This window comes from Physeter macrocephalus, unplaced genomic scaffold, assembly GCF_002837175.3.
Source record: "Physeter macrocephalus isolate SW-GA unplaced genomic scaffold, ASM283717v5 random_128, whole genome shotgun sequence".
Taxonomy (NCBI): Eukaryota; Metazoa; Chordata; class Mammalia; order Artiodactyla; family Physeteridae; genus Physeter; species Physeter macrocephalus.
Window position 1 is genome coordinate 48,281 of NW_021145414.1, and position 24,962 is coordinate 73,242.

At 49.8% G+C, this 24,962-nt stretch overlaps 2 protein-coding genes across 15 annotated transcripts in view; both read left to right on the top strand.

The window, feature by feature from the left end:
- ALPK3 (alpha kinase 3) overlaps positions 1-24,962 on the top strand; it is an 89,205-nt gene that overhangs the window by 45,114 nt on the left and 19,129 nt on the right. For 3 of the 14 annotated variants that reach the window (XM_055082445.1, XM_055082449.1, XM_055082454.1), the window contains exons 13-17: positions 2,303-2,351; positions 2,958-16,089; positions 16,960-18,057; positions 19,996-20,087; positions 24,103-24,286. In XM_055082445.1, the coding sequence (XP_054938420.1) occupies positions 2,303-2,351; positions 2,958-3,228 (320 nt within the window). In that variant the 3' untranslated portion in view covers positions 3,229-16,089; positions 16,960-18,057; positions 19,996-20,087; positions 24,103-24,286. The remainder of the gene's footprint in view (positions 1-2,302; positions 2,352-2,957; positions 16,090-16,959; positions 18,058-19,995; positions 20,088-24,102; positions 24,287-24,962) is intronic. The other 11 variants (XM_055082453.1, XM_055082450.1, XM_055082451.1 and 8 more) reach the window with 11 other exon arrangements.
- LOC102996922 (sodium/nucleoside cotransporter 1) lies at positions 17,924-24,290 on the top strand. The gene is given in 3 exon segments (XM_028484114.2): positions 17,924-18,057; positions 19,996-20,087; positions 24,103-24,290. Coding segments are annotated over 3 exon segments (414 nt in total).

The window sequence follows — 24,962 nt, forward strand, 5'->3', positions numbered from 1 at the left end:
GGGTCACAGTTCTCGTTTACTAGTGTGCAGCACACTTTTGCACGTATTCTCCTTTGCTTTCACAGTAACCTTGTAAAGTGCATTGGACAGGAACCACTTTGTATGCAACGCTAATACGTATCAGGGCCTCATGGAGCCTAGTCTATAACTGCAGTTGTATTTAAAGGAGTACACTCCAGGCTTCACTTAAAATTAAAAAGGAATTTACTTCAAAGACCATTACATGGGATCTAATTCAAACCCCACAACCGCGTTTTCAAAATCTCCCTTTCCTTCTTCCCTGCAGCTCCACTCTGAACTTTCTTACTCTCCAACTTCCTAAACTCTGTCTTCCATCCCCGCACACATAGCTTTGCAGTCTCCTCCTTCCCTGCTCCCCGCTCTGTCTTTGGTAGCTTTTTATTATGTAAACAAACTTAGTCTCTCTTGCTTCTTTTTAGTTTATTTCTATTTCTCCCATTACTCAGATTCTCCCCAACAAAGGAAGGCCAGCAAGCATGAATTCTCCTTCCATCTTTGACCACTCCTCTCCAGGTCTACTCTCTGTAACTAGACAGGGCAGGGGAGAGGAAAAGATAAATTTCTGTTTACAGTGAGAGGACTGGAATGCTGGGAATATCACACACTATTACATTTTATCCCTGATGTAAATAAGTGAGAAAACCAAGGGCCAGAGATGGAAAACTGGATTAAATGTGCTTTGCATTGGGGTTAAAGAATAAATATTAATACAATAAATATTGTATATACAACTCTATATATTGAAGGGGGGGGCTAGTAACACATTAAACTATTATCATTCACTCTATTTGTTAACTCATAAATTTTTCTTTCCTTCCTTCCTTTCTTCCCTCCTTCCTTCCTTCCTTCCTACATTACTAAATATTGGGAAGATAAAAAGGTGACTTAGGAATAGCCATTGTCCTCAAGAAGCTATGATAAGTATACCAATTTCTACAATGAGATGATAACATAATATAGTAGAAAGACTTGAGAGTCAAAGAAATTCAAGCCTAGGTCTCATCATTTTCTAGCTGGGTCTCTGCTTTATAGAGAAGAAAACAAGCTCAGACAGGTTAGGTCATTTAATCTCTCTGAGCTTCTGTATCCTTTCCCTCTCTAGGAATAATCATATCTTCCCTGCCTATCTCTCAGACTTGTTAAGAATATTAAATGAGACTGTATTTGTGAAAGCCCTCTGCAAACCAAAATTCTGTGCAAGTGTAAGGGATCATCATTATTATAATGCAAAATGGAATGTGATAAATGCTGAAAGAGAAATGACAAAGAAATTAATATTTATTGCATAACTACTGTGTTTCAGACACTAAGTTATAGTCCTACACATACTGTGATCTTCTCAATTCCCCTGCAAGATGGGCAGCATTATCCCTATTTTTACTGTCAAGGATTAGAGATAGTAAGTGACTGGCCGAGCACACACAGCTCCAAAGTGACAGAGCTGAAATGTAAATCCAGGTGTGCCTGGTTCTCAAGCCCACATTTGTGCCACTCTATCATCCACGGGTACTCAGGCCTGTTAGTGAGAGGTAGGTTCCTGGAGGAAGGCAACCGGACAGTGTACAAACAGGGAAGGAGAGTCACAGGCCTAACGCATGAATGCTAAGATGCTGGGTTGGCCTGGCCGGGGTGGGAAATGTCTCCTTTGTCACCACTTGCCTGGATCTGTTCTTCAAGGCTGTCTTAACCTAGGAGCCCATCTGGGCTTCTTGGAGTGCTTGCTTGCTGCCTTTATGAGTAGGTGGAAGCCAGTCTTATCCAGTGTTAACGTTTCTGCTGGCCCAGCCCTGAAATACCTTCACATTTCCACCTTCTCCCTCTTGCCCAGATGGGCTAATCTGTTATGAGGAAGGAGAAAGTTTTAGCTCAAAGCCAGAGGCCAGCTCAGTTTGTGACCTAATCTCATCCAGTAGAGGCAGGATTGCACAGCTGGAAGACTTCTGGATCTAGGAGTAAGAAAGACTGAACTTTGATTCACGGTGGTCATTGCACACAGACAGTGTTCAATTATTAAATGAATGAATAAATGTGACTTTGCTGCAGTCACTTTACTTTGAGCCTATCTCCTCACCTGTGAAAATAGGAATATTATTACTACTAATAATACAGAGATACCCACACTGCCCATGAGACAGGCCAGGGTGATGCCCAATGAGAGGGTACCTGAAGATGTGCCCTGCAATCTGGCAAGTTCCCATCTAAAGTGATATCCATCTTGGAGACATGGGGGCCCTAGACCCAGTCCAGGTTGCCATCAACTCCCCACTCTCTCTCTTTTCAGGGGTTAACTGGAAAATGACTGATGTGCAGATTGCTACCAAACTGCGAGGGTGAGTGCTTCTTGGGGACAGAATTCCCTCTGAGAGTCTGCTCCGGGTGTAAAATGTCAAAGTTCTTCTGGTTCTCCATCCCTGAGGTGCTAGACCTGTGACCAAAGAGTCCCACTTGCACCCATGGCCATGTAGTAATGTCTCAGGGGCCATTGATCGCCACCTGCTGTGCCCCTGACCCCAGAGCTGGACTAGTAGCTCTTGACGCCCATGTACAGGACCACCTGCATCCTGGGCTCTCAGTGTACCTGCTCCTCTTCCTTCTCACTTGTGAAGCTCATCAGGGTGCAGATAAGCAGGGCCCTGTGAGTAGAGTGGTGAGCTGGAGTCTGCTCTAATTTATGTTAATAAGGCAGATCATCCTCACACCGAGTGATGTCCCACCTGATGAGTTCCATGGGCCAGGGTGTAATGAGACCTCAGTTTAGAATTGAGGTTTTGGATGCTGCCATCTGAGGTGGCCCCAGGTGGACTCCCCAGCACCCCGAGGTAAGGTAGGATGTACCTTGGGCACGACACCCTGGTTGTGGCCACCCCATGGTCTGCCCCGCAAGGACTCTCTCTCTGGGTGGGACCTCCTACTCAGCTCTTACTATTTGGCTGCAGATACCAAGGCCTCAAGGAGAGCTGTTTCCCTGCCCTGCTGGACCAGTTTGCCTCTTCCCACCAGTGCAACACCTTCTGTGAGATGCTGGGGCTAAAACCTCTCAAGGGCCCTGAGGCTGCCCACCCCCAAGCCAAGGCCAAAGGCTCCAAGAGTCCATCTGCCGGCAGGAGGGGCCCCCAGCTGAGTCCTCAGCCCCAGAGGAAAGGCCCCCCCAGTCCCCAGGGCACCCAGAAGAGTGCCCCAAGCTCCAAGGCCCAGGGCATGCGGTAGCCCCCATAGGAGTCTGGGGGCCTCCACCCAGCAGCAGACCAACAAGGAAGCAGCTCGAACCGATGGAGACGTTCCCAGTACAGGACTAACCGGAGCAGGTGCACTGAGGAGGCACCACTCGGGGCCTCTGCCCACAGCCTCTCCTCACTCAGCTCCTCATCAGATGCTTGGTGCATGACACCCAGCCCGGTGGCCTCTCCTGGTGCCATCGTCACCACGGCTCCCAGGCCCTACCTCCCAGGGCCTGCAGCCTAGTCCTCCTTGAAGTTTACACTGGCCACTGCTGGAGGCTCTCTGAGTCCTCTGCATGAGTTCTGCAACCAATCCCTTGCCCCAGGCCCTGCCGTGAATGTTTCACTCTGGGGGCACGCAGGCCAGCACCTACCCTTTTCCTTTCACTTGGCCCTGATCCCTCCCTGTCCTCAGGGCTCCAGAATTCCTCTGCGGTGTCTGGCCTGGTGACTCTCAGGGTGTCTCTTCCTTCGAGTCATTTTGCCTCATTCATCCCAGCTTATCTTGCAACTAACCTGTCCCTGAGCCCGAATGGGGCTCAGGGCCCTTCCAGAGACTGTCATATCCTTGTGCAGTGGTCTTTGGTGATGTGTGTTCATGCTCTTCCTTCCCCCATCACTCAGGCACTCAGTCACCTGCTTCCCATGCTCCTTTGCACCCCGTCCCCCGTCCCTGGCTTTGAGCCCAATTGCAGCCTGTTGCCTGCCTTTCACTGAGTTCTGTTTGTTCCCCTGCCCGAGGGCTTCCCTAGCCTGACCCCCACCCTACCCACCATTCCTAGGTAAGGAGCAGACCCTCTGGCCTCTCAGCCCACCCCAGGACACTCCTCCCCTACTTCTCCCAGGCCCTCTGCCCGTGAGGTGAGAGCTGGCATGAGGGTTGCATCAGCAGCTGTGGCCAGAGGGAAGGTGTTGACTTTGTGGGACCTTGTGCTCCATACTGAAAGGAGATGGGGTCACAGTGAATTTCACATCCCCTCTTGACCAGGGATAGAGGGCTGGGACTCTTCTCCAGAGGGCGTGCACCTGGGAGTTGTAGGAAGAATGCAATCCACCCATGTGCAGGGTGGAGGAGTGGCTCTGTGCCTGGGAATTAGGACCCCTGCCCCTAATCATTAGCTCTTGACCCTGGGACTCCAGCTCAGGGCCTCAGTATAGGCTCCCAAGGAATTGCTGTGCTCGGCCCAGCACCCTGGGCCCTTCCTGAGAACCCTTCCTTGAGGCCTGGGATGGGGTGGGTCTGGAGCTAGCCTGCTCCCCTTGGAATGCAATAAAGGCAGCAACTGTGTATCTTGCTCGCCCTTATCTGGTGTGGTTGTAGGTATATGGGGTCAGGGTCCCGTCTCCCCAGGCGGTTCTCTGAAGGCGTCCTACAGTCCCTGGACCCACTGGAAAAATGAATCCATGTTTTGGATCCTAGATTGGCATTCAGCCTCAGCCTTGCGTGGCCACAGCTAGACAGTCTGTGCTTCTTGTACTAATGGACTGATAGCTTGTGCCCCTTACGAGGGCGCTTAGGCCTTTGGAATTGCTCATTCATTTGGAAGAGGAATGCAAAGGAAGGAACCCAGGAAGGAAGAGCAGAGCTGGGGCTCTGGGGAAAAGCCCAGTGTCTTTGGCTGCCTCCACTGGGGCAAGACCAGCCCAGGGGACGACCAGCTCCTGCCTCTCAGCTACTCACTGACTGTTTCCTGCCTCCCAAGCTGCAGAGGCTTCTCATTCCCAGCCCCACCCCATCACCCAGGCCTTTCCTTGCCTGATCTTTACCCCCCTCCATTTGACATTTCTGACTTCTCTACCTCCTCTTGTGCTCAGTTGGCTCTGCCCACTTTTTCCTCTTGCTCCCAACTCTCCCAGCCTACATATCCAGATTGCCTTGGTGAACTGAGAGCTGGAATATTGTTGATTTATTTATTCATTCATCCATTCATTCGGCAGACATACTGAGCAGACTTACTTTATGCCAGACCCTGAGCTGACCACTGTTGGGAGGCCAAGATGCATGAGATGGTCTCAAAAGAGGCACTTTCCATTAGGTTTCTTGGGTTTTGAGCAACAGAAATGGACTTGGACCTTCATGGGAAGGGTGTTGGGGGTAGTTCACAGAACCAAAGGAATAGCTGAACAGTTGGCCTTTAGAAGGAGAGGAGCCAGGTTAGCTCCAGAGCTTGCCTCCCAGGAGCTGCTGCCTTTGGCTCCAGTGGGTCTCCCTCCACTCAAGGTTCAAATTCCTGTCCTGGAGCTCAGGGCATCGTGGACTGGGAAAGAGGTAGTTTTCCAAAGGATGGAGATTCTTACCAGAAGAATGGTGGAGGGTGGAAGGGTAGAAAGGGCTTGGCAGGCAACCACAGAAGATACCCTCACACACACACACACACACACACAGACACACACACACCTTTCTTCCCATCTGATGCACTACAACTCTCTCACATACAACCAAAAGCAAATTGCTCTCTGCTTGGGGAGACCATTCAAGGTCATAGTCAATGACTAAGTCCAGGGGTAATGACCAGGGCTCCCATTCTCCAAAGTCCAGTGTCACTAATGATACTCTTCCCTCTTTTATCACAATCTCCTTTTGAAATTCTGTAACCTCTGGAAATTATATAACCCAACAAGAAGGGAAGTATGAGTAAAGGCTACAGTCCATTTCTATAACTGGTCATGAGAACTAATATTTATGACTAGGGATTTTTTTGCCCTTTGGAGTGACCCAAATCTTCAGTTCCAAAGTCCAGTTCCTAAGTGGTCCTGCCTGTGTGGCAGGCATTAGCCACTGGACATGGCAGTACCAGGAAGCACTTTAGGAAACCCCCACGTCCATCTGTACCCTGCCCCCTTTTAAGTAGCCGCAGTCATATTTTCCCTTGTTAGAGTTAATCATCCTAGCTACTCCTACGTGTCCCTATATTTACTCGTATCCTAGATATACTCCTATCCTAGCTATGTGTGGCTCAGATACAAGCAACCTGAGACGGCCAGGTGCCTAGGCTTCTAATTCACTTGAATCATTACTACGAATTTTTGAAGATATGTTTTCTTGGGAACCAAAACCTCTACACCAGTCTAGTCCTAAACCTCAGATATGAGAAACGCATTGAGATGTAGTGATAACATGCCCCTCTTCACCCTACTTCCTAGCCTGTAGGAGAAATAGCACCATGAATTGGTTGCCGGTTTGGAGCTTATGCTACATCTTGCAGGCCTTACCCAACCTTGCAAGGTATTGTTTTCAGCTGGTGCCGTAGCTGAGTTTTCAACAAACCATTTCACCATAATATCAAACTAACAGCTTCTAGACTGTGGGGATCCTGACAAGATGAGCAAAGGCCATAGGCATCAACCCATTACTTTGCTATAAAGGGTATTCCCTAGTTGAATGCAATATGTGGGGATACCAAAATGCGGTTTACAACAGTTGATAATTCCATGGATTTTTTTTTTTTTTTTTTTTTTTGCGGTACGCGGGCCTCTCACTGTTGTGGCCTCTGCTGTGGAGCACAGGCTCCAGACGCACAGGCCCAGCGGCCATGGCTCACGGGCCCAGCCGCTCTGCGGCATGTGGGATCCTCCCAGACCGGGGCACGAACCCGTGTCCCCTGCATCGGCAGGCAGACTCTCAACCACTGCCCCACCAGGGAAGCCCAATTCCATGGATTTTGACGGGAGAGGCATGATGGGTAAGGAAAGCAAATCCAAATCCAGAAGAGGGCCCCCTAATGGTCAAGATAAGTTCCTGCCCTGTTAAAGCCATAGCATAAGTGTAGATTGAGGCGAGCTCAGCCATAGGGCAGGAGGAGGCGTTATGGGAGAGTGAGTGACGCCCACACACAGCTTGCCTGTGCCTCCAGAGCCCTATCCTGGAGCATTCACCTAATGATGGTGGCCATGCCTGATTTTGGCTGGGTGGATCCGACAACCCTTGTTCATAAGGGCCAGCATAGCCACTTGGTAGGCTGTAACCAAGCAGTTAGACTCCCCAGAGCCCAGTGACAAGTCAGAGGGCTGTGTCAAAAGGATAATAGTTACTTGTTGGCCAGCGTATCACTTGATTCCAAACTCTGGGTTCTCCTGCCATATTTTTTAAATCAAGACTTGTCACAATCTCCTTGTGGCTCCCCGATATGCCACAGACAGATCCCTCAAGCACCACTGGCTCTGCCAGGTCATGTGGCCTGGTGGCAGAATCATATGTGCTAAAGGCTTTTCCTGCTGGAGAGCCTTCACTTGCTCTACGCCCTGCCCAAAGCTGGCAGTCTTCTGGGTCAGTCAGTAAATGGGTTGGAGCAAGATGCCCCAAACTGACAATTTTGCCTGGAATTGGGCCTTAGTAGTAAGGAATTCAAAATGTAGGAATTTGTCCTACATTAATGGAGGAACTATTCTGACCTCAACAGACCCCTTGATCCCCAGGAACTTTATCAAAGAAACAGACATTTGCATTTTCACATGCTTTATCTCCCACCTCTGACTCACATATATATGTCTTACCAAAGCATCTAGGGAAACTGTTGATCTCCAGACCCTATCAGCATGATGCCATCAGCGTGCTGGAACATTGCATTGCTGAGGTCAAGGTGCCTGTGAGGCAGTCTGTGGCACAGAGCTGGACAGCTAAGATAATATATATCATTCAGCAGGACAGCAGTGGAGTACTGCTGCCCTGCCAGCTGAAGACGAATTGCTTCTGATGTTCTTTGCTCATCAAAATCGTGGAAAAAAATGAATTCACTAGATCAAAGGGTTCATACCAAATGCCAAGAGCTGGATGAATTTGCTTTAGCAAGAAGACCATTTCTGGAACAGCACCTGCAATTGGAGTTATCACGTTTTAAAGTTTACAACAATCCAAAGACCTCCTGGTGTTTTGCACTGGCCAGGCTGAGCTGTGGTAGGAATCGCTATGACTTCACTCTTAAATCTGATAGTAACACTAATTTCTACAATTCCCTCACAAATACGGAATCACTTTTGATTTACCATTTCGGTCGGGAGGGGGAATTCTGATGGCTTGTGCTTTTCCTATCCTATTATAGTCATTCTTACCCCACTAATCAGAGCCATTGTGGGGGTTATGTGTGTTTCAGAATATATCCATTTCAACTGTACACTCAAAATAACCTTTCATTGGCTTTGAGATTCCGCTGGGTCTACTATGGCGCAAAATTTAGTCTATTAAACATCTCTATGGATTGGCAGACCACATGCTCTTCTATTGTACCCAGAAATGGGACTTGGCTTGGAGCCAGTGTCCTACAAAACCCCTCTCCCCAAGTCTGAGTATATTCATTTCCTTTCCGTTCCCAGATAAGTGAACACAGATCCCTTTGGGGAAGGCTGCAAGGAAGGTTAACAATATGCATCTAAGTGTTAAAATAAGGTTTTTCTTCAAAGATATTTGACTTCCTCTCCCTTGAGAGTCTGGAAATTAAGTGGGAGATTTTGACTCTACCTTGGCAGCTGAAACAGACCTCTTTGCCCAACCAGAAACCTTTGGTTACAGTAGTAACTAGCTGATATCTTAGGCACTGTCTGGTCTTTTTCATTCCTGGGGCCCAATGATTAATTAACCACAGCTAGAGGTCTGGTTTCCATGCCCATGTCCATTATGATGACTCCTCTACTGTGTTCCTTCTATCTCTGCTGCTGAGATCAGGAAGTTCATTTCATAGGAGCTCTTCCAACCAGAATTCCAGGCCTAGAGAGGAAAGCCAGCAGAGCCTCGCCAATTTCTCATGGCAGGGAGTGAGACCATCTTCTGGGTCATGTCAGAGGACAGAGGGCCGATTGGCTGGATGCATGTCAGGGACCCAATAAAGCATTCATGTTTCCTGAAATCTGTGAGTTCCTGCCTTTCTTGGAATTTTGGTCTTTTGTTATAATTTAGCATGGGTCGGTGTTTAGTCCAGATTTGTATTATCCACCCCCATCTATAGCCCCCCTCCCCCTGCCCAAATGTAAGAACTGTATCTGGCTGTATGAACTTCTATAGAATCTCTGGTGAGTGAGAACATATCAATAAACAAAACCTGAATCAAAATTCTGTTCCGCTATCTTGGTCAAGCAGGCTTAAAACGTTCCCCAAAATTTCCCCTATATTTTCTGGCAATGAATGTTAGCTAGTTCATACAGTTTCTTCTGGGAGTAACTCTTCTTTCTGATTTGATTCTGCCTCCTATCCCCTGGGTTATGTTGACTGTGGATTCTGGTTTCTGGCAGACCAACAGTGTTGTGTGGGACAGGGTCTGGGTCTCACTTTTGTACCTTGATGTTGTCAGTACCCCTGAGCTGATCACACTCAGGGAGCCTGTTTCATTCATTAAACTTACAAGAAAATGGAATTTTCACACTAAAAACCCACCTTGCTAATTTTTTATGAGACATGTAACCATCCAGAAGACTGGACACTTTACCTGACAAGGGAATTCTTCCCTTCTTCTGAAAGGAGAACTTCAAGGGAAGCCAAATTATCAGAAGGTTGTTTGAGCTGAGAACAGTCAGACAGACGTCAGTTCAAATCCACCTCTACTAGCCATGTGAGCTTGGGCTTGTTGCTTAAGCCCTTGGAACTGAGATGCATGTGAGTGATTGGAGCTAGCTCTAGGTAGGAGTGTTAAGAAAATTCAGCTGAGTAAATTTAAAGATCTAATTGGCCTTATTCATGAATTGGGCAGCGTCCCATCTGGCAAGTATCAATAGAAAGGAGCTCTGAGGAGGTGTACAAAGTGGAAGGTTTTTAAAGACAGAAAGAGGGTGGGACCATAAAGTCATAAAGGAAAGAAAGGATTATTTCAGGCAAGGTCACCTTCCCTTGGGGGAAAAGGAGAAGTCTATCATGCAGATGAGATGACCTCACTGTGCTCATCAGGTAATTCCAGATTGATTGGTTAAAGGTTGCATTCCTGGGAGTGGCTGAAACTGTAGTAGAGTCTTGGTTTGCTGTCCTAGGGACAAGTGACTCCATTTTGTGCCTGTTGTTCCTTTTTCTAATAGAGGCATCCCCTACTGACACCCAGAGGTCCTGGATTCCATGAGGCACTGTCCTCAGACCTCAGAACTGATGTGGTTCAGAGATGGCTCTTTCCTATTATTTCCAAAGGGCAGCGAGAGATAGCAGCTACCGTCTACTCAGCCTCTGGGGATACATCACGCATGAAGATGAAGGACGTTCATGCGTGATGTACGGAGTAAATCACTCGAACGAGAATCCCCATCTCAGGCCAAGGAATCTGCTTAAGATGCATCAGGTGTCCTACTGTGTAGACTGTGTCACTGGCAGAGAAATTTCATTAGGGCTCTTGTTTTCTAACAGGGCAAAATGTATATTCTTGGAGCAGTTGGAGTCAAGTTATTCAGATTATGTGGCTGAGTGCCCATTAAATCAACCCCTGTGGAATTTGTGCTGGGTCTTACTCAGGAAGTTGCTCAGAGACACAGTATCCCTGGAGTCTGACTAGAGAATACAATTCACAGCCATTAGGTCTAAGTGTGGGCCCAGAATCCATCTTGCCTGCCAAGCTGGGAGACCCTGGTGTTTCTCCCTTCCTTCAAGGTGGGGTGGCTAACAACATCTCCACCCCAGCCCTGAAAACCGTCTTTCCAGCTCTCGTCCCATGGGAAACAGTCAGTACTGCCTCCTGACCCACAAGCTGGTCAGTGATTAGCCCCTGGGCTGGGTCAGGCTCTCCATGAACCCCAACAGGCATGGAAGTGAAGGGACTGGGACACAGCCTTTGGAAGAGGGAACCTTGCTCCTAAGGCACAGTGGCATGGAAAGCAGTGTCTCACAGCGAGGCATGATATAGGCTTGGCAGGCCCATGCAGGAAGGAGAGTTGGTGCCAGTCAGAGAGGAGACCGTGCCTTGCGTCCTGTGGCACGATGTTACTGGTGGAAGCCCACCTGGGTGGAGGGAAGCAAGCTGCACCTGGAAAGTCTCAGTGTCTAGATGTGACACTCAGAGGCGTTCATTTTTGTTCTTCCTGACCATTGTATTTAACTTGTGATGCCCATTTGTCAGCACCTCCCCTATGACACTACTGGTCTGTGGTAGATTCATTTGACCAGCTTATCCCAGGAGGCCTACAGCCCTCCTCACAGAAACTTTTATAAAAATAGCTGGCTTTGCTCTAAATGGGTGCCACATCAGACCAGTGCCCTGACAGAGGGAAAAAATGGAACAATCAAGGAACTATCTTTGCCTATATAATTAACCAGCTTATCAACTGTGACTCCGTGTCAGGCTCTGGGCCAACAAGGCAATGGAGATCCATATTAACAGCTCCCACAGCCCCTGCCAATGGATGGCAGGAAATACTGTGCCTCCCAGAGGAGGATATAGCCTTTGGTATAAAACCCACAAAAGCCACGGATATCATCCTTGAATCACGTCATTCACAGGATGACGTGAATTAAGACCTACCTTTGTGGAACATCTTAACCTGCTTCAAACTGAAAAAGGAAGCATCTCAATCTCTCATTATATAAAAAGCTAATATGAGATGGAAAGGCAGGAGGGATAGAAGGTAAAATGAAAACAGAGACAAGACTTCACATTGTAGCCGCCAGTTAAGTATTTGGAAAGAGTGATCTCTTAGCTGTTTGGGGAAAATCCCCCTGCCTGGTGGCCATGGGCCCTCATGGGCATGAGACCAGGCATCTTACTTTACCAGCCCTTCACAGTTGCAGAGATAGATGAACCCCCAGACCCATTCTTTCATCTTGTACTGAATAATGGCCGTCTGTGCCCATCTGTTCCCAATGAATAGAAAGGGTCAAGGGGTGAACTCTAGCGGGAGATGCTGGGATAGTCACGGCAAGTAAGCTGGGGCAGGGGAGTTTGGCCTTTTGGGTGTTTGGAGTATTTCCTTCCTCTGTGAACACCTGGACTTGCTGTATAGGTGCTAGAAGAGCACTCACTCAGTCTTGTGCTCTCAGTCTTGTGAGGGTCCCTTCTTACGGAAAGTGTGTAAGAGTTACAAGCAGAGGGCATACACATCTAAGATATTTCTTCAGTTTTTTTTTTTTAAATAAATAAATTTATTTATTTATTTATTTTTGGCTGCATTGGGTCTTCGCTGCTGTGCGCGGGCTTTCTCTAGTTGTGGCGAGCGGGGGCTACTCTTCGTTGCAGTGCGTGGGCTTCTCATTGCAGTGGCTTCTCTTGTTGCGGAGCACGGGCTCTAGGCACGCAGGCTCAGTAGTTGTGGCTCGCAGGCTTAGCTGCTCCGCGGCATGTGGGATCTTCCCGGACCAGGGCTCGAACCCGTGTTCCCTGCATTGGCAGGCGGATTCTTTAACCACTGCGCCACCAGAGAAGTCCCCTTTCTTCAGTTTTGGTATTTTGCTCTGTGTCATCAGAATTTGTACACTCTTTCTAGTTTAGCATATTTCTACTAGGACTATAGGAATCCCATCTTTCAATGCCCCAAATGAGAAAGGAACCATTGTATTGAATGTCCTTTCTGCTAACCGCCCAGGTGTAAGAGAGAGAGAAGCAGGTTTAGGAAAGAGGAATGACAAGCTCGTGCTCACGGAACTTGACCAGGGAGGAGCCTCTCTTTTTAGTCACTGCTTGGACACGTGAATAGATGTGATGAAAAAGCCCTTATCTGTGAAGAGCCAAGAGGTGAGAGCAGACAAAACTGTGAGAAGAAAATAAGGGGACTGTTGAACGTCCCTTCTGACGACGTCTGCCTCTTACAGTTCTGAATGTTTCACTCACCCCTTGTAAAAATATCCTCTTCATTATATCAGAGTCTGGCAAGGAGAAGGGACTCTCTACCACTCAGACCAAGAATTCCCCTGAAATAGGAGTGGCCCCAGAGAACTGAAGCCAGAAACAGGTAAGGGATTGCCTCTGTGGAATGGGACAGGGATGGGAAAGGTGGAGCAGCCTCCTCATTATAAATCCTTCTAAGTGCTTCTGTTTTGTTTTGATTGGAAGGGGGGAAAGAGACACGATACACACACACACAGACACACACACATACACACACACATACACACACACACGTTGCTATATATATATATATATATATATATATATATATATAGCAACGTGCAGGCCCTTTTGTTTGTTTGTTTGCAGTTTCACATATTTATTTTTGGCAGGAAGGAAATCATTGCAAACCTCTTGACTGACAATGTTCGCCCCCTGGAAACGTGCACATTCCACATGTAGTATTTCCCCAGTGATGCTGGATTGTTTATCACATTCAAATGTCCAACAGAAAACCATGACTACCCAGCCACCTGCATCTCCACCACTTGGTGGGTGGTGGTGATAGTCTACAGAGAAGCTCCCTGGAGAATGGAACAGGAACAGACACTATCAAATTTACAGTAAAATAGGAACAGAGGCAGCCACTTGATTTTGCACAGGTAAAGGCAAGCACTTCAAACCATCCACTCTTCTCGAACCCTGGCATGCCAACTGTCCATCACAGCACCTTTAAAAGCAGAGACACAAATGTCACAAGTGTTTGACCATAGGGCTGTGTGGTTCTGGATTTCTTGAGAAAGCCATCTTTAATATACAGCGTTGTAAAATGTTGCCAAGTTATAGATTTACAGATTTCCTTTTTATACAACAAGTTCAAATGCTGCAACTGTGACAAGTCTGTGTCATTAGATATATATATATATTCCTTGCCTCACCCTGCTCTGGACCTAGCACCCCAGCCCTGGCTCAGTTCCAGGCCTCACTGTACCACCCCAATGAGATCATCTCCTCAGGAAACAGGCCACAGGGAGTCAAGTGACACGCTGAGGTCACACAGCTGGATGGGGCACAGCCAGGACCCACGAAGTCCTCCAGCTCTTGTTCTTTCCCTGGGGGCTCATCCCAACCCACCCAGCCTCCCAACTGCCCAGCCTGTGGCTCTCAGCCAAATTCCACCTGAAAAGAGCACTTGGTTTCTGGGGGCCAGGATCACTGTTGACTGCCCCTCCTTCAGGGCAGGAGCAGGGGAGCAACACAGGGTCTCCTGGCCTGGAGGAGGAGAGCAGTGTGTCCAGACAGCCCTGAGATGGGACCTGTGACAGCGATGACACCGGCCAGCCTCTCTGCCAAACACCTCACCTGCATTCGCTCATTTAATCCCCATCAATATTTATTTATGAGGTAGGTACTATTACCCACCGTTTTACAGATGAGGAAACCAGTTAACTTTCAGAGCCAGGACTGTATCTAGACCTTTGGGCTCTAAGCTCCGGGTTCATTTCAAGACACACAGCCTATTAAATCCTTGTTTGAGACTTCAGGGCACACGAAGATGTCAAGGCTCTAAGTTGCAGTGTAGGGAATATTTTGGAACAAGTTTGGCTGCTTCTGGATGTGTTGTGCCTCCTGACTTTTCTCTGGGCACCAGGAGAGGAGGGGGAGGAGAGAGGAGAGGATGGAGGAAGGGGGAAGGGGATGGGAGAGGGAGCAGGAAAGGGGGGAAGGAGGGGAGGAAGAGGTTAGAAGTGGGCAGAGGCAGAGAAGCAGGTACAGTCCCGTTTGCCCTTCACTGGGGCTTGATGAGGCCCCCTGCCAGGGCAGCTGCAAGCCCATCCCTGTGGAGGCTGCCCATGGTGGCAGGTATTCCGCTCAGGATAAACCAGATGATGCCACAAACGTTTAGTTTATAATCAAGGCAGCACACAAGCCTCCAACAGAGTGAGTGGGGCACAGTGTGGATCTCCACCCAAAAGAGCAAATTGCAAAAAATCTGGTATAGTATAAGCCTCTTTTGTAAAATGAATAACCTAAAAGAGTATTCACTTCTGAAAAATGTCTGGAGAAAAATTCCACAAGCTCAGTGGTAGTCATATCTGGAAGGCTCAGATTAGAGGGATTTTTTAACTTCCTGTGTTTTGTATATTTCTATAATGTTTAAATGTTTGCTGATGCATGTGTAATACTTTGGTAATCAGAATGACAAAGAAATGTTTTTAAAGAGAAGGGGTACCCCCCCACCCTTCATCCATCATGGTTCCCAAACTTCCAAAATAACCAGCATGTGCTGGTAACTCCGCCTCTGTGTTACCAAGAAGTGTTTATGCATCATAAAGGATTTTGTCCTGAGTGTGTATGACTAATTATTAAGGAGAAGTTGTCAATCCTGTCAGATAAGTTTAGTGTTTAGTTTGAGGACTGAAATGCTAAAGGCTTTGTCCATTGACTTTGCACGCTGTTGCTTAGGTGTCAGTTAAAAAGCAATGGAACCGAAGGGCAAGCTGTGATTTTGTTTTGTTTTCAACACCACTTAGACCTGAAACACTTTTACTATTTATGGCACTACACTGCTTTCCTTATCTTCAAGCTCAGGAAAATAGGTTCCTGTTATAATTACTGATCCAGTGAGAAAAGGGAGACTGTGTAAGATGCAAAATGAACGATAAAACACATGATCCAAAAAACTGAGTAGCACTGATGGCAGGTGGAAAAGGAGGCCCCAGGAGGGGATATGGGGAGAGTGAGAGTAATAAAGCTGAGCTTCCTGGAGGAAGTGGACCTGTTTGGGAGCAGGAAAGAGTGGAGAGGAGGGCGTCATTGAGGAGGAAGGCAGATTCAGTTATGAGGCAGGAGCTCCGCAGGCCAGGCCTAGAGTGGGGCCTACTTGCCCCGTTTCCTCGTTTCCCTGAGAGAGGCTGGGGTCCCTGCCCCGGCCGTGGCCCTGGGCTCTGGAGACCGTGCTGGACAGAGCCAGGTGGGAGGCCCAGCCAACTCCAACTCTGGACTCTGCCCAGGAATTTCCACTGAGATGAGAAGACAGGTCAAAGTGCAAGCAGGTTGGATCCAGCCTGTCCCCGTGGAAATACGCGCTTCCGTCTCCCTGAGAGGGACTTGTTGACCACAAATATGTGAGTAGGAAGAGGAGCCTGCCTCTCTCCATGCAGCTGTGTGTCTGTGTTTGCGTGTGTGCACGGGTGGCTGGGCTTTCCCAGGCTCTGCCTGTGTGTGTACTTCCCTACGTGGGCCTGCTCATGTGTGCCCTTGCATGTGTGCTCCGGGGTGTGTGAGCTTAGCCAGTCTGGCGCTTGGACAGGGTAGGGTGCTACTCAGGGGAAGAAAAAGAGAGGGGACAGGAGTGAAGAGAGATGGAGTCTTCGTTAGGGCTCTTATTTACAGATGAGTTTAGGCCTATGAACTGAGCTTCAGCAAAGAAAAAAAAAAGAAAGAAAAAGAAAAAAAAAAAGGACTGTATTGGCTCCTGTAATTGAAAAGTCCAGGGGTAGTACTGGTTTCAGGTATAGCTGGATCCAGGGACTGGAATGTTGTCTTCAGGATATTGTCTCTCCATCTTTCAGAGATAGGAGAGTGTAATACAATGAAAATATCACTTAATGGCAATGGTTTTAACCTGTTGCGGTGAGTGATGAAAGCTAAGACCTGTCTTCAGAAAAATGCCTTTCAGATACATACACATGCTATACATAATTCTTTCCTTTCCTTCTCTATGAAGTGGGCAGACCTTGCCCTGTTTCTGCCTGACCTCCCAGATTTACAAGGACTTGCCTCTCACAGGTTCAGGAGTGCAGGAAGGGGGGGCCTTCCTCTGTCATTGGGGCCCCTGGCACAATGAGGGTTGAGCTCTGGGACAGGAGAGGCTATGCCAGGCCACTGCTCCCCGCTCCCCACCTCCTCCCTTCCATCCTCTGCCCTTCGCCCAGCCCCTTATCTGGGTCCTGCCTGGCCTCCCCTTTCAGCTTTGGGCCCTGACTGTCTTTCAGCTGCAAGGTCTGGGGCATGGAGGACGACACACCGAGACTAAGAGAGGCCAGCTCTCTCACATCAGCGGCCAGTGGTTTGGAGAACATGGAGGCTGAGCTGTTGGAAAGCCTGGCCTGTCCCCTCCCCCGTGCTAGTTTGGCCCCTCCTGGTGAGAGGGGCCTTTGTTCATCATCTTCCTCCCGCCCCCACCTCCTCCTCACCTCTTTGCTTGAACACTTAGGACCCCCACAGTGTGTTGACCTCCTCCACACAGAGCAGCCCCCTTAATCACTCATTAAACATCTGTGCATACCTATCGTGTGCCAGTATAGCCTGCCCTCCTCAGAAAGCTCAGGGAAGGGCTCACCCAGGAAGTGACATTTCAGCTGTGATCTAAATGATAAGGAGGAAGGGACTTCCCTGACCATCCAGTGGTTTAGACTCTGCTTCCACTGCCGCGGGGGTGGGGGGGTGGGGGGAGGCGGGGGTGGGGGAGGTGGCGGGGGGGCGCAGGTTCGATCATTGGTTGAGGAACTAGGATCCCACATGCCTCGCTGCACAGCCAAAAAAAAAAAAAAAAGAAATTAAAGGATAAGTAGGAGAACCCTCATGATGGGGGAGAATGGGGACTCTCTGGGGAGCCGTCAGCCTCTGAGGATCTGGCAAGCTCGTCCCTGCTCTGGAATGGCCAGGTTGAGGCCCTCCACCCAGAACTATGGAGCCCAGAACTAGGGGCCCACTTCCCTCCCAACCTCCCCTGAAGCACAAGTATCCTTCCTTCATTCAGGCCATGAGTTCCCTGAGGGCAGGATGTGTCTAGCACAGAGCCTAGCACACAGTAGGTGCTCAAATTTTGGAATTTAATTTCCCTCTGGTTACTTCCTGTGCCCAGTCCCCACCCCAGCCCACTCCCGAGGTGACTGTGGGCACACTGGGGGCAGCCTGGGTCTCTCCGCACTCCAGGCCCCCAGCTATAGTTCTCGCATGAGGCGGGAGGCACCCTCCGGTCCATCTCTGGTGGCTTTAGGAGGAAGGCCGGGACCCTGGCACAGTGACTCAAGCCCTGCAGAAGTCAGGGACAGCGGGAGCAAGCCTGGCCCGGAGCCCTCCTCAGGGTGGTAGGTCATCTCCAGGAAGGATGTGGGCTGGCCTGGGGAGGAGGCCCCTGTGGGGAGCCTGGCCTCCTGACAGGGAAGGGTCTCGCTGGACCTTTGCTGAAGAAAGGAGTAAATGTGTTTTAGCCAACAAATGAGTCCTGCTGACCTCTGCCTCAGAGGTGAGCCAGGCCAGAGGTTCCCAATCTGCTTTGAAGCGGCCAGAATGAAAATCCCGTGGGGAACCCCAATTTATACTGAGGGGCTGCTCTGGTTGAAGTTGGATGGGGGCCCTGAACCAGCCTGGTCCCTTCTTTACTCCCCATCTGCCTTCTACCTCATTCGGTCTCTGGGGCACCTCAGGGAACCTTGAAGCTTAGTTTGAAAACCTCTAGACTGGGCCAGGCCCCTCCTTTCACATGGGGAGGCTGAAGCCCAGAGAGGGAGAGAGATGGACCCATGTCACACAGGCAGCAAATTGAGCCTAGAGCTTGGCCTCCTGACATCCAGGCCTACTGCGGGGGGCGGGGGGTGTCCTGACTGGCCAGATCCTGAGCTGATGAGAGCGTGTTGCCAAAAACTTGGCTTCTGTGTACCAGTGCCAAATCGAATCTCAGAGACAGAGTTTTGGGTGAAGTAGAAAAGCATAGCTTTATTGTTTTGCCAGGCAAAAGGAGACACAGCCGGCTCCCGCCCTCGAAAACTGTGTGTCCCCACCCAGGAGGATTTGGTGAGGAGTTTTATAGCAATGGTTCAAGGGTGGGGTTGCTGACAAGACTAGGTTGTGTGCAGGGTCTGCACCCCTTTAATTTTGTTTCAGGTAATCTTCTTGATGAGCTTCTCTGGTCCCTTTAATCTGGCCTCAGGTGGTCTTTTCTGGAATGAAGAATGCTGACATTTCCCATCTGTTGGGTTTTAGTTCTGTAAAGAGCTCAAAGACATTGTTATGTGTTTCCCTTGAAGGGGACCGAGGACCCTGCCTCAAGGTTGCACTATTGTTTGTTGGCTGCTCCCCCCTTGTCTCTGCATCCCTTCCCTTCCCTGATTAACAACTGTTTGAATCTGCCCTTTGGGACTCAGGGAAGGTCATGGAGGCTGGAGTCTGTTCCCTACAAACAAGAAACGGGGAACATAGGCTTCTGTGCCCAGAAGGCCCATAGGGTCCTGCTTGGTCTCAAGCATTCAGCCAGGTGGGGTTGCGGATTCCATCTGTCTGCCTTGGGACGAGATTGAGGAAAAATGCCTCACTTAGGAGGTGGGCGGTGGGGACAGAGAGAGGGGAGAGAGTTTCCTTTAAAAAGTGACTGGTGGCTGAATGAGTGTGAGTGAGCATCTCCTACGTGCTTAGCCAAGGGGACTTCAGAGGTATTCAGGTACCAGCCTTTCCTCCAGGGACAGACAAGTGACCAGACAAGAATTGGCATTTGCACCGGGTCCGGAAGGCAGTGGGGCTGTGTGATGGCTGCCAGTGGACTGTTCACACTTCCTCTCTCTGGGAGGTGCTGTTGACTCAGAGGATAATGTCCCACAGGAGTAAATGCAGAGCTGGGCGCCTCCCCATTTTTCTCTTCAGACAGTTGGAAATGGGACAGGGGAGGGGAGGCAGCCATCGTGGTTGTGCATTTCTGTATGTTGGTAAGGTTCTTCCTTATTGTCTCAGTTTATTCCTTCCCAAACCCTGGAGGCAGGATTATCACTGGGGTAGTGGTGCTGCTGCAGGCTGAGACACAGCTGGTACAGACAGAGGCCGGAAGGAGTGGACGGCCTGAGCCATTCCTTAGTTTGCTCTGGGCTAGGGTTGCCCTGTAACCCTGTGGGATGTCAAGGCCAGTGCCTGGCTCGCCCCATGTTGCCATTTTACTGGGGACGTACCTGAGTGGCTTCTACCTGGAGGTGTTGAGAATCCCCACAGGGGTGGGAGTCTGGGGTGCCACTCATAGACCCTGCTGGTCTTCTCCCCAGGAGGAGCCTGCAGCCAGCCCTGAGGGTGAGACGCTTCTGCAGGGAGCATGCACAGCTGTTTTGATGGATCTGCACAGGCCTGCTATGTACTGGTGAGCTTGGGGCCCAGCCCCACCAGGGAGACAGTCACTCCTGCTTAGCCCCATGGCTCCCGCCACCCAGGTTTCAGCCACCTCCACCCCAGCCATCCATGTCTCAGGGCAGGGTCATTCACTTACCCAATAACTCAACAAAAGTTTGTTGAGCACCAACTCAGGGCCAGCTCTTGTTCCAGAAGCTGGGGAATGAGAATTGAACCAGACCAGATCTTGTTCCCAAGGTACTCTCTGATCAGTAAGGGAGAGGGGAACAAATATTTCCACATAATGCCAAGAGCCATCTGAGAGCACCAAGGAAGGATGTGGGGGTGATCAGGGAGGACTTCCAGGAGGAGGTAACATTCCAGTCTCACAGGTTGAACAGGAGTTAACCAGGTAAAAGGGGAAGGACGATAAGAGTGAGAAGGCAGAGGAACACACGAGCAAAGGTGAAAACCTGCAGTATGTCGGCAGGCAGCTGAAAAACATTCAAGTGTGGCTAGAGGGTAAAGTTCTAGACTGGGAAAGCCAGAGGATGAGGCTGGAGGGATGAGAAGGGGCCAGGTATTGGGAGGGAGTTGGAGAAACTTGGATTTTACCTCCAAGGCCAGAGAGAGCCATTGAAGGATTTAACCCGGGAAGTGTCAAGTTCGGATTCACATTGTGGAAACCCAGAAGAGGCAGGCGGGAAAGACGGGAGAAGGAGATGTTGAGGACCACATTCCATATGGAAGAAGATGATGTGCTGGAGGATGGAAGGGGGTGGATTTGAGAAATCTTCGAGAAGCCACACCAGCCAGACTTGGGAGCTGATCACCTTTGCAGGATGAAGGAGGCCCTGGAATCCAGGATGCCTCAGGGTTCTGCTTGGACCACGGGGGTGGGTGATGCTGCCTGCCAGAGCCAGGGAACAGGGGTGGAGGAGGGGATCTCAGCAGGGAGGGGAATGGCTAGTTGTTTCGGACAGTGTGTTGGAGGTTACCGCTGCCAGGCCCTCCAGGAGGAGAAGAGGTTTCCCAGGGGGGCTTGGAGAATGAATTGAGAGGTGGTTCGCGGATGGAAACCTGGGGACCAGCCACACGGAAGGAGTTAGAGAGGAAGAGAGTCCTGAGACAGCCTGAGAAGGCGTGCAGGTGGGGGCAGCAGCAGGACACCAGGAGCAGAGTCAGTGCAGAAACCCAGGGAGCAAAGGGTTTCAAGAAGGAGGGGAAGATCACCAGCATCTCTGCAGTAAGAGGATCAGCGGGCCAAGGATGGAGCAGTGTCCGTGGGATTTAGTGACAAGGAAGTCATGGTGACATAGGGTGGACTTGCAAAAGCTGGATGGAGAACAGGAGGAGAGGCAGTGTAGACAGTAAGTCTAGACAGCTCTTGCGAGAAATTTTTTAATGAGAACTGGGCGGGAATATTAAAGGAAGGGTGTGGCAGTGTCAAGGAAGGGGGTGTGTTTGTGAAGGGAGACACTTTGACTGTGTTTATGAGCTGCGGCAGGGAGTTTGTAGAAAGAAGGGGAAGAGTGAGGAGGTGGAGATGACCGGTGGAGCAAGGTCCCCTGGGCACGGGGAAGGAGGGGTCCAGGGCCCAGGCGGAGATGCGGGTCCTTACAGCTGGAGGCTCGATTTGGCTTGGCAGGTGGGAGATTGACAGGGGAGGTGGGTGTGGATGCAGAGGCCTTCGTGGGGACTACACAGGGGAGAGGACATGGAGGCATGGCAGCAGGGGCCCCAGTCTTCATGATGAAATCAAAAGCAGGATGCCCTGCTGCGATGGGGCTGGTTCATGGCCCTGGCAGCCTCCTCCTCGAGATGTCGGACACTGCGAAGTCGTCCTTTGGCAGGAGCTGAGCAGGGCCATCTTGGTTCCCCTTGTGTCCACCTTCACTCAGACTCAGATTTGTTTCTCTTGAAGAAATGATTGAATTCCTTCTAGCAAATAATGGAAATGACCTACCATATCTTATTTCCACTTTTGTCTTGGCTGTCAGGAACTCAGTCTCAATTATTAAATCCTCCCTTACTTTCTCCATGTTTGAGGTTTTGATTTCCTCCAGCTCTTTGATATCTTTATTGTATCACGTCTTCTATGGCAAGGCTCTTCACGTACTTCCTGAAGTAGGTGTGGTAGAGAAATGAAGCTCATGTTCTCAGCACTTAGTCTGAGCCGTAGTAATGGCTTCCTTGCCTTAGGTGGGCTTTCTCCATGGATGCAAAGATAACACTGGAGGCTGACTGACATGGAGGGCCTCAGCGTCCCCAATCTCAGAAGAGTGTACCTCTTACCCATATTTCCAGCCAAGTCCCTGGAGGCCTTTGACGGGCCTAGCTCGGGTCATGTGCCCATCCCTGGGCCCAGGGGATGCTGTGGTCTCCCACCCCTGAAGTGGGTCAGACACCGCAGGACCACATGGGCTAAGAGTAGGGAGGGGTGCCCAAAAGGAACAGAAAATCCTATCAGTGGAGAGGTGAATGGATCCTAGAAGGATGAAAATACTTCCTAATACATGTTTCTCCCGTGTCCTGCCTGGAGGACTTGTCCACATAGCCCCCTCTCCTGCACGATGTGCCAGTTCCTGCAGTCCACAGACAGACCCAGGTTGGAATTCCAGTCCAATTTCCTGTGTGAGTCACTTCACTTCTCATCTCTAAATGGGGATCACCACAGTACCGACCCGTGAAATGGGTGTGAGGAGTAACTCTGGCAGTGCTATGAATAGTGCTGACCTTGGTGCCTATCTCCCACCAGCTCCCCCTCCTTTGACTTCCCACAGCCCTATGCCTGCATCCCTGGCGCTGCCCTGCAGACCGTTACCTGTGTGCGTCTAACTAACCCCCATACAGGTGTCCCAGCCCACAAACTTCTGTGTGAGAGAAAAGTAACTTTATTTTCCATAACTCGACTTATGGAAAATAAAGTTTCTATTTCAATTTCATTGTTCCAAGTGAGGGATAGGAACTGAATGTCTGTCAGTTTGGAATATCCCTTCACCTCTTTCTTCAGGAGTCCCTGGGGGTGATTAACCACGATCAGTTCTCAAGTGTCTGTTAACCTGTCCACTTCCCCGACTGGTCCTGGGTTCTCTGCGGCTGCAAGTAGCCATGGAGACACCCCCATCTCCATTGTGGGCCTGTTCTGGTCTCCTTTCTCTCTGAGCCACTCATAGAGATCATTTCCTCTGCTTCGGTGCCTGCTGAGGTGTGCGGAACCTCAGAAGCCTTCTGTGACTCTGCCTGCCCATGCATTCCATGCACATTCCGCCTCCCTGGGGCAGGACGCCTTTGCTTGCAATGCCACAAATATGCCTGGGCTTTTGCCACCTCCCCTGGCTCAGAATCCTTTTCTCTGGGACCCACGGGTATCCTCTAACTAGTTTGGCAGCAGAGGGGGAGGGGGAGGGATTACACTTACTCAAAATGTCCCATCCCACATTTTTTATCCAATGGAAAGGTTATAAGTCCTTTCCGTTCTTCAAGGGCTCTGGCCTTGAAGAGGGAGAGATAGTCCCCCTCTGCTATCTGCTATCATATTCCTCTCTTGAGGTATAGCACAGACTGGCCTAGCTGCTCAAATGGGGAGAAGGGCAAAGGGGGAAAAGGAAATTCCAGGCAGAAAAATGGTCACTGATGAATATTCAGAACGGGATCCTGACACACACAAGTGAATGCCTTCCTGGAGCAACTGACTTATCCATCTCCGTCCTCCTCGGAACCTAGTGTGGCTCTGGAACATAGCAGGTGCTCTGTTGATGCTCAGAGATTCATGCTGTCTTGCCTCCTCCTTAAACATCTCCCTCAGCACTTTGGTCAGCACTTTATAGTTTGCAAAGCCCTTTTACGCACATTCTGTCAATTAACTTCATAATGACCCTCTGACAAAATAGAGACAATGGTGCTCATTTCCAGACGAAGAAACTAAGGCTCAGAGAGCTCTGGCTGGAGTAAGGTGGAGCTGGAGGATAGTGCTGCAGGGTCCTGCAGACGCCAGTGTCATTATGGATGACCCCGTCTCTGTTTCATCCTCCACCTACTCCCAGCATTTGCTGCCTTCCTGCTGATGGCCTGCCTCCTGGATTTCCAGAGGGCCCTGGCGTTGTTTGTCCTCACCTGTGTGGACCTTGTCTTCCTGGCCCACAGCCTGCTGAAGAGGCTGCTGGGGCCAAAGCTGCTGAGGTGTGTCAAGACTCTGGGGCATCCCAGCCTGAACCTCTGGTTCAAGAGGTAAGTGAGGCCCCAGGGGTGTATGGGGGTGGGCAGGCACATTGGCAGAGGGCCTCTGAGTCAGCTGCGGGGTCACAGCCAGGGCTGGGTGGGGAGGTCCTTTGTCCTTGTCGCACCAGAGGGCTCCTGGGCTACGGGGAGCACATGTTACTTGCCTGCCTCCTGGGAGCCCCGGAGCAGGTGTTGCTGGGTGGCTTCAGAGGCATCTTTGTGCCATCTTTGTGGCATTTTGCCAGTTCCCACCTGATTCTCTGCTCCAGTTAAAACAGGTGACTATGATACCTGAGGACAGGAATCAACAGTTTCCTAAGTTCAGATATCCCAGCCCATTCAAGCAAGGAGGGCCCATATCAATGCCTCATATCAGATCACCTGGAGCATGCGTGAGACATACAGCTGCAGGGGACCACCCCTGGAGTCTGATTCAGCAGTCTGAATTGAGGTCCAGGAATCAATATTTTTTTTAACTTTTATTTTATATTGGAGTATAGTTCATTAACAATGCTATGATAGTTTCAGGTGTACAGCAAAGTGATTCAGTTAAACATATACATGTATCTATTCTTATTGAAATTCTTTTCCCTTTAGTTAATATTTTTAGTTAGCCACCAGGGGATTCTGATGTAGCCAGCCATGTTCCTGAACAACAGTTTGGGGTCCCCTGGTTTTTAAACTG